The sequence below is a fragment of the Saccopteryx leptura genome, chromosome 1, assembly GCF_036850995.1.
Source record: "Saccopteryx leptura isolate mSacLep1 chromosome 1, mSacLep1_pri_phased_curated, whole genome shotgun sequence".
Classification (NCBI taxonomy): Eukaryota; Metazoa; Chordata; class Mammalia; order Chiroptera; family Emballonuridae; genus Saccopteryx; species Saccopteryx leptura.
In genome coordinates, this window is record NC_089503.1 from 161,603,843 (window position 1) to 161,612,489 (window position 8,647).

The 8,647-nt window shown below is 38.4% G+C and overlaps 1 protein-coding gene across 4 annotated transcripts in view; it reads left to right on the top strand.

Moving 5' to 3' along the window:
- The window catches only part of NADK2 (NAD kinase 2, mitochondrial), an 89,024-nt gene that overhangs the window by 31,116 nt on the left and 49,261 nt on the right, over nucleotides 1–8,647 (top strand). For 3 of the 4 annotated variants that reach the window (XM_066379051.1, XM_066379064.1, XM_066379072.1), the window contains 2 exons: nucleotides 2,346–2,469; nucleotides 2,963–5,065. In XM_066379051.1, coding sequence (XP_066235148.1) covers nucleotides 2,346–2,469; nucleotides 2,963–3,101 — 263 coding nt within the window. In that variant the 3' untranslated portion in view covers nucleotides 3,102–5,065. Of the gene's footprint in view, nucleotides 1–2,345; nucleotides 2,470–2,962; nucleotides 5,066–8,647 lie in introns of those variants that run through there. The other variant, XR_010750486.1, reaches the window with a different exon arrangement.

Here is an 8,647-nt window from a genome sequence, read left to right on the forward strand (position 1 = left end):
TTATGATCTTTGTCAACCATGAAATATAACCTCTATGTCAGGAACAGCATAACTGAAAATATGCCCTGGGGAATAGGGAAACACAGAAAATCACGTATCTGGTGGCTGGGGAACGCACAGCTGAACTCGGTGTGCCATTATTTCCCCTGAATGAAGAGTTCACGGGGCTGTAAATGCTTATCTTCACATTCTCAAAAATGTTCTTTGGCCTTCTACCTACTCCTGCCCAGATCCTTCCGGGCTCCTTTGAGAGAACTAGTCCTGTTGGGAGAAGGGATACTCATCAGGGAATTTGAACATCTGTGATCTAGTCCCAGAACAACTGGTGACTCCCTGTGGGAAGACGGCAACTCTCCACTCCCCTGCTTCCTCACGGGGCACAGGGAGTCTGCAGAGTCTCTAAATTTTATTGAGAAATATTTAAATTCTCAAATTATGAAAAATACATTTGTTTGATTTGCATGTGAAATTTTAACATACTGAAGTCCACTTATTTACCAAGATCACTGTTGTACAGACCTCAAACTATCTGAAGAGTATCCTTCAATATCAAGCTAAGTTATTTTAAAAAAACAATAAAAACCCCAAACTTGTTTACAGTTGCATCTACCTACTTTTGTAAGGATTTGCCAACATACAACCAAAATGAAGTGTAGATACAGAGTAGATGTCAACACATAAAAGATTAAATTGTCATCTATCCGTAAACACAGACACTTGAATTTGTGAGTTATCAGAATAACTTCATTCTTGTTCGTTGTCTTTAAAATGATTTAGCAAAACATTAGAAATGTGATACAGCTTTTTAACAGTGTCAGTTCCTATATCTGTATATTGGGACTTCTACACAAGAATGCCTTTGTTGGGTACGTGGCTTGCCTTTAAAATACTAGTGTGAAAACAGGACCATACTCTGGTCCTTTATTTCTCTAAAATGGAGTGTTCTCTTCCTCTCAGTTTGAGACCTAATGATTATTTTAATCATGGCTTATGAGCTAGCATTAGCATTAAATCTAAGTCAAAGAAAGGAAAATTAGCCATGTATAGTAATTGTTTTCATTATGTAATTAAACAAACGATATATATAGACCAACTGAAACTTAGGTATGTAAGTTAATTTAAGGGTACAGATAAAAGAAAGATTATTTTTCTCTTAATAAACAAACTGCTCTGACTGGACACAATTGCTTTGAAGGCTGTCTGTCTTCGGAAGCGGAGTGGGTGGCAGAGTTCAGTCCCTGATGTCCTGGAGCAACTTTCTCTAGAGCTAGCACCATTTTGTGTGTGGGCCCAGAGAGGCAAATTCTTCTTCTATTTTTTATTTTTTCTGAAGTGAGAAGCAGGGAGGCAGACAGACTCCCGCATGCACCCAACCGGCATGCCCCAGGGCGATCCTTTGCCCATCTAGGGCATTGCTCTGCTGCAACTGGAGCCATTCTAGCACCTGAGGTGGAGGCCATGGAGCCATCCTCAGTGTCCAGGCCTACTTTGCTCCAGTGGAGCCTTGGCTGTGGGAGGGGAAGAGAAAGACAGAGAAAGAGAGGGGAAAGGGTGGAGAAACAGATGGGTGCTTCTCCTGTGTGCCCTGGCTGGGAATCGAACGTGGGACTTCCACATGCTGGACCAACGCTCTACTGCTGACCTAACTGGCCGGGGCAAAATCTTATTTTTCAAAATGAATTAGATTTTTTTAAAAGAACCCAAAAATTCAAGTGAAATTTTGAAAAATCAGGTAGATTATCTGACAGTCTTATGTCTTTTAATGTGCTTCTGAACTAAGTGTACTTCAAGCCATGCTTCTGTGTACAGTTGACTTGAACCAGTTTGTGCTTTACCTGCTAACTCTCACGTGCCTCTTGGTTAGACAGAAAGCAGGTCCCAACGATTTCTAAAGCTATCTCAACTAATGGCATTTTCAGTAGTGAAGGCATACTGCCTATCAGTATTTGAGAGTGCATTTTATATCAAAACATAAACTTATACTTGTGAACTCTTTGACATGGTATTTTGGAAAAGAAGTTGGCAGGGGACTATGGCAACTCAGGTTCCATTTTTGAGTGCCATAAACTAGTTCCTCCATTATTACCAGCTTTGAATTTTCCCCCCCAAATGTACGTATTCCTATATTGTGAATAATGTTGGCTTCAGTGGATTAATCTTGGAACCTAATCCTCATTTTTAAAGTTTGTTTTTTTAATGGAATATGTAGTGAGTTCCAAGATACTGGATACCAAACAGACCTTTGGAACAGACTGCTTTTAAGCTGGGGATGGTGTCCATTCTTCATTTTGCACTTCTCAGGTGACTGTTACTGAATGTGCTAGTGTTTTTTTCTTTCTTCACAGTAACAAATGAATATAATGAATCGCTGCTCTATAGTCCAGAAGAACCAAAAATACTTTTCAGTATTCGAGAACCAATAGCAAACAGAGTTTTCTCAAGCAGCCGTCAGCGTTGTTTCACCTCGAAGTAAGCTTCCAAAGTCTGTTTTCATCCCTTGTAACTATAAAGCATACTTGGTTTTAAAAGTATTAAATTTCATTCAAACTAAATCTGGTGGGAGAAGTAGCACCTGTGGAATGGAGGCATCATGTTAGCCTGCCTAAAAGATACTTTCTTTCAATGTGGCATTTTAGAGAAACTGAAATTTAAAGGAATACTGTAGAAGGGGCATAGTTACTTAATTGGATGATGTGGATGTTATTTTAAAATTTATTTAGATCACACTAAGATCAAATTGTTTTAAAAGAAACTGACTGGAAAGCAACCTTTATCACATGCTGTGGAATAAAAGCTGGATAAACATTTATATAAAACCTAAATTGTGTAGCAGTAAACCTACAGAGTAGGATTCATGTCTTCCCTCCCACATCTGCTACTTTAGATAAAAAATTAAGGGTTTTAAAGAAACTGTTATTTAGGGTTAAGAAAAATCATTAAATGAGATATGCTTTCTGCTTAGGGTTTGTGTTCGCTCTCGTTGCTGGGATGCTTGCATGGTTGTGGACGGAGGAACTTCTTTTGAGTTTAATGATGGAGCAATTGCTTCAATGACGATCAATAAAGAAGATGAGCTTCGAACTGTGCTTCTAGAACAGTGAAAGATTTCCTCAGATGACACATTTTGATTACCAGAAAAATACTTTTACTGCAGGAACAGACTACCAGTCATAAAGCTACATATTTTGGTTATTGTTGAGACTGGTTGGCCCTGGGCTCAAAGGTGACTGAGATTTGTGTTGGATTTTGATGGAAAATATGTTCACTGTGTGAGAAAATGGTTGGACTAACCTGTTAGAATTTATACCAGTGGAATTTTTATATTGTTTATGATTGGTATCCAAGAGTGCTGATACCTTTTTAAATTTAGGGAGGTAGGCTCAAATAAAGGATTAAATGTTTAGGATTTGTAATTTAACTGTACAACTTTTTTCCTTCTCCTTTCTCCTAACTTTGTGGAATTGGGCAAAACAAACACACATTATTTGATTGGTGTATATTTTTTATAGCACCTAAAAATCAAGATTTAAAAAAAATTTTGATGGAGAATTTTGATAAATCCTGATGTTGACCTAATTGAAGTAGGTAAATGTGTTTTTATATGTGCTAAGAATTTTCTAATTTCAGAACATATTATTATGACTATTGACTTAAGAATTTCAAACAACCATTTTTGAAGTTATTTATAGTTTTCATTAAATTGACTTACAGGTTAATTTTGACAGTGCTGGGTGAACTGAAATCATGATGCTATTACAAATGTGTTAATTGTCCCATACCTATTTCAGGTCATAGCCAATTTGTTAAAAATTATTTGAGTCTAATAGATTTCTTCCATATTTAAAACTCTAACATGGATTCAAAGACTAAAAGGATGAACTGATTAGACATATTCCACTAGGAGTTTGCTCAGATCTTTAAAAAGTATTTTTATCTACTTTTAATGTCATGATAATTTTCATATTCCAAGTTTTACACATTAGCTTTGGAGGATAAAATGCTATGGCTTTTCTACCCCCGGCCCCCATGGGAGTTCCTCTACTTTTGGAGGAAAATTTTATCTAATTCTTGATTTACTTATATGTAATCCTAGAATTTTCACAAAAAGCACTTAACTGCTGTATCATGAGACCAATGGTAGTCTCATGTCATTTTTCTCCCATCCAAGTACTAACCAGGCCCGACCCTGCTTAGCTTCCGAGATCAGACGAGATCGGGCGCGTTCAGGGTGGTATGGCCGTAGACACATGTCATTTTTCAAAGTTGTATGTTTTATTCACTAGCTATGAAAAAATTTTATTCAATCATTGAAGTATTTATTGAATACCCATTCTGTGCCATGCACTGTACCCATCTCTGGGTGGATATACATTGGTGAATGAAACAGACTCTCCTGATAGAACTTGAGTAGTGTGAGCTTGGAAGTAAATTCTGTAACAGCTAAGATGCGTAATCAAATTGAGTGCTCTTCATTTTGCTAACATTTAACGTTTTTGTCAAGTGTTTTACATGTTACTACACAAAAGTAATCTAGGTTTCCATATATATCCAGAACAAGAACCTGCTTTTCCTTTTTAGTGAAGAGTATATATAGATACTCATTAGCAAAGCATTTACATGATACATACAGTGAAAATGCTGTTTTCCCAGAGCTGGGTCTAGTTTCTGGTTTGACATAAAAATGATATCCTTAAGGTCTACTTTATATAGTGAAAGTCTACACTACAGAAATTCCCCTGGTAGGTTCGAAATGCCTTCTTGACAAAAACAACAACCCCACCTTTAACATCAAGGAATTCTGATTGTCCACATGGTACCATAGATGTTAATATGTAACATATTAATAGGTAACCTGTTGTGTAAAGTTGTTCATAAGCCACATTTTAAAGGTTTAAAAAATGCTTAATGTGCTCCATTTGCAATATAACTTTTAATATTTCTGCTATGTGGTAGGGATTTATTTGTAAGAGATGATGAGAGGCAAAGGATGTTAGAATACAAAAACTTTTCATGAATTAACCTTTAATGGCAACAAGATGTGAATAAAATTAAACTACTATTGTTATTTCCTCTTTTATTTAACTCTTATGGGGTCATTATATCTGAAAGCATGGTTTTCCAAAAATGTTGTTTCGTCTTTCTCCCCACCACTATGTATTATTCTTTGCTCTGTTGACTTCATTTACTGCTCATCTTTGATGCAGAAGCATGAGTTGTTATATAATCAGGATAAAGTGCTTACCTGGTAAGTATAGAGACACTTTAGATGATTTTGACTTAATATATATTTCTTGTTGCCCCATGTGTATTCATATTGTGGCCCTGGGAAATCCAACCATGGGAGAGCAGTGGTCACAAAGGGTAAGTTGCCTTTTTGCTTGTTCGGGGTCAGGATCTCCAGTGGAAAGGGGCTCTAGTTTCCCCAGTCCCCAAAACTTGCCTCCTTAGATGTTCTGTACTATCCCCTGTGCTATTATTGAAACACAGAATCCTCCACACTGTGGATCTTCAGGACAGTTGAGTTCACCAGGATAAAAGGGACACAGTGTTGTCACTTTATCCAGAAATAAGAATTTTGCACTTGGCCAGAGTACCCCTCAGATCTCTGCAACTTGTGGCTAGGGTATAGCAGAGGGAGGAGTCAAAAGCTGGAGGCAGATCAGATTTTAACTCCATAAAAATGACAGCCAGCTGTTAAGGAACCACAGAAGACCCAAAATAGCCAAAACAATCTTGAGAAAGAACAGAGCTGGAGGGATCATGCTCCCTTATTTCAAACTATGTTTCAGTGCTCTGAAAACAGTAATGTATTTGTATAAAAACAGCAATGTATTTGTATAAAAACAGACACATAAATCAATGGAACAGAATAGAGAACCAGTAAACTCATGCATCTATGATCAATTAATTTATGAGAAAGGAGCTAGTCTTCAATAAATGGTACTGGGGAAATTGCACAGAACATGCAGAAGAAACGATGACAGACTTACATCACACACAAAAACTAACTCAAAGTGGGTTCAAGACTTGAGCAGTAAACTGGAAATCATAAAACTAGAAGAAAAAGTAAGCAGTAGATTTCTTGACATCAGTCCTGCTGATGATTTTTTGGATTTGACACTGAAAGCAAAGGCACCAAAAGCAAACACAAATGGGCTGACATCAAACTAAAAAGCTTCTGCACAGAGGAAACCAGCAACAGAGTGAAAAGGCAGCCCACTGAAGAAGAAAAAATATTTACAAGCCATCTATCTGATAAGGGGTTAATATGCAAAATAATTTTAAAAATTCATACAACTCAATAGCCAAAGAAAGATTTAAAACGTGGATAAGAGGATATTAACATATACCATCTTTTGTTTATCCATTCATCCATACAGGTTGTTTCTGTATCTTGGTTATTGTAAATGGTTACTGACAATGAACATGGGGTGTTCATTGTCAGTAACCTCGGCTGGTGGCCGAGGATAGGTGGGTCCACGTTGAAATCGGGCAGACAGTAGAGACACTGCAGAGTCGGAAAGCGGTGGGCCATTCTCGTTTAAGAGTCTCACAATGGCGGACAAGCACACAGGCAGGGGAGACCGCCTCTCAGGCAAACAAACAGCAAAATGGCCCCTCACATTGGTGGGCAGGCAACCTGTCATCTGCAATCCCCCTGAGCGCAAGCACCCATAGCCTTACATAGACTATACACACGTGGCATTGCCACGTGTTCACGCATCAACCAGGCAAAGTGCTTGCAGCCAGTAAACCAGCGAGCGAGCCTAACCCAGCTGCTTCCCACAGGTGCATGGATCTTTTCAAGTTAGTTTCCACTGTGTGTACATACAGACACACCACAGATTATTCTACAGCCATAAAAAATAAACTCTTACACTATTTGTGACAACATGGGTGGACCTTATGCTTGTGAAATAAGTCAAAAGAAAAACCAAACACTGTATCATCCCACTTATATGTAGAATATTAAAAAAAAAAAAGTTCCAAGGTCACAGTACACACAGTACATTGGTGAATGCCAGAGGCTGCGGGCTGGGTGGGTGAATGGGTCAAGTGGGTCCAAAGCGACAAATTCCCAGTTCTAAAATAAGTCGTGGGAATGTCATGTACAGAAGGGCTATTATAATTAACAATACTGGACTGCATATTTGAAAGCTGCTGAGAATAGATTTTAAAAGTTACCATAAAAAGTTCTGTTAACTGATGTATGGTGGTGATCGCTTTATATTGAATCATTATGTTGTACACCTGAAACTAATATAATACGGAGCAATTAAACCTTAATTTAAAAAAAGAATGTCGCCCGACCTGTGGTGGCGCAGTGGATAAAGCGTTGACCTGGAACACTGAGGTCACCGGTTCAAAACCCTGGGCTTGCCTGGTCAAGGCATATATGGGAGTTGATGCTTCCTGCTCCTCCCCCCTTCTCTCTCTCTGTCTCTCGTTCTAACTCTCTCTCCTCTCTAAAATGAATAAGTAAATAAAAATTAAAAAAAAAAAAAAGAATGTCAATCAAATGCAGTGTGTGGACCATGTTTGGAACCTGATCATACACACACCCAGGTAAGAGAACACTTGAGACAACTTGATATTTAATGTTTTAGAATTACCTCAGGAGAATCTGTCTTTTAAAGGTATATACTAAAATATTTATGAAGTCAGTAGGTTTGGGTTTTGCTTCTTGTTTGGGGCAGTTGAGGGAAGGATGGAGGACATGATGGAGAGCGACTGCCATGAGTTGATGACTGTTGACAGTGGATGATGAGGCTCACCATATATATTCTCTACTTCCTGCCTTTTAATGTTTTTCATAATCAAAAACAGAAAAGGAATCATAGTAGTGATAAGGGGGGAAAAGCAAAAAAACCCAAAAAAACTATAATATTCAAGAAGAATCACCATTCTATCATTTGAATGGGTGGGTTCAAAAGGAAATGAATTCCTGGAAGACCTCTGGATATAAAGTGAACTATGCAAATAGTTTCCTAATGAGAAAAAAATACACAGTATAAGCTGTATTTTAAAAATGCGAGCAGCTGACTTTTCTTGATAGCACTTCACTATCCCCTCAATCACTTAAATTTCAGAAGTTTTATAAATGCTATTTTTGTAATGCAGGTGGTTGAGGCCAGGTGGGTTCGCATTGAATTAGGGCAGATGGCAGAGGAACTGCGGAGCCAGAAGGCGTCGGGCCATTCCCGTTTATTGAAAGCTTGCAGAGACAGGTGAGTGAATAAACAAAGGAAAACCGCTTTAGCAGTGGAGGGTGAGGAATCAGGAACACCGCCACTGGCAGCTGAGGGGATCAGGGAACCACACTTCACAGAGGCGGGAGAGCGATCTGGGAGAATCACCACCGAGGAAAACCACCCGTCGCTTTTATAGAGCCACACACGTGGCTTTCTGCTCAAGCACTAATCTTGTAAAGTGCTTACAGCTGGAAAACCAGCAAACAAGCCTAGCACAGCTGTTTCTCCCATACTTTTTAAAGCACTTTAAAGATAAACAAGCCTGTATTTAGTACCTTGTTAGGAAGTATTACAAACTCTCATTTTAATTGAGAATGAGCATATCAATTAGATGAGGCAAAAAGGGCCACTTTAGGTTTTGTTTTGAAGGCTCTTATTTAGGGGGCTGGGACAAA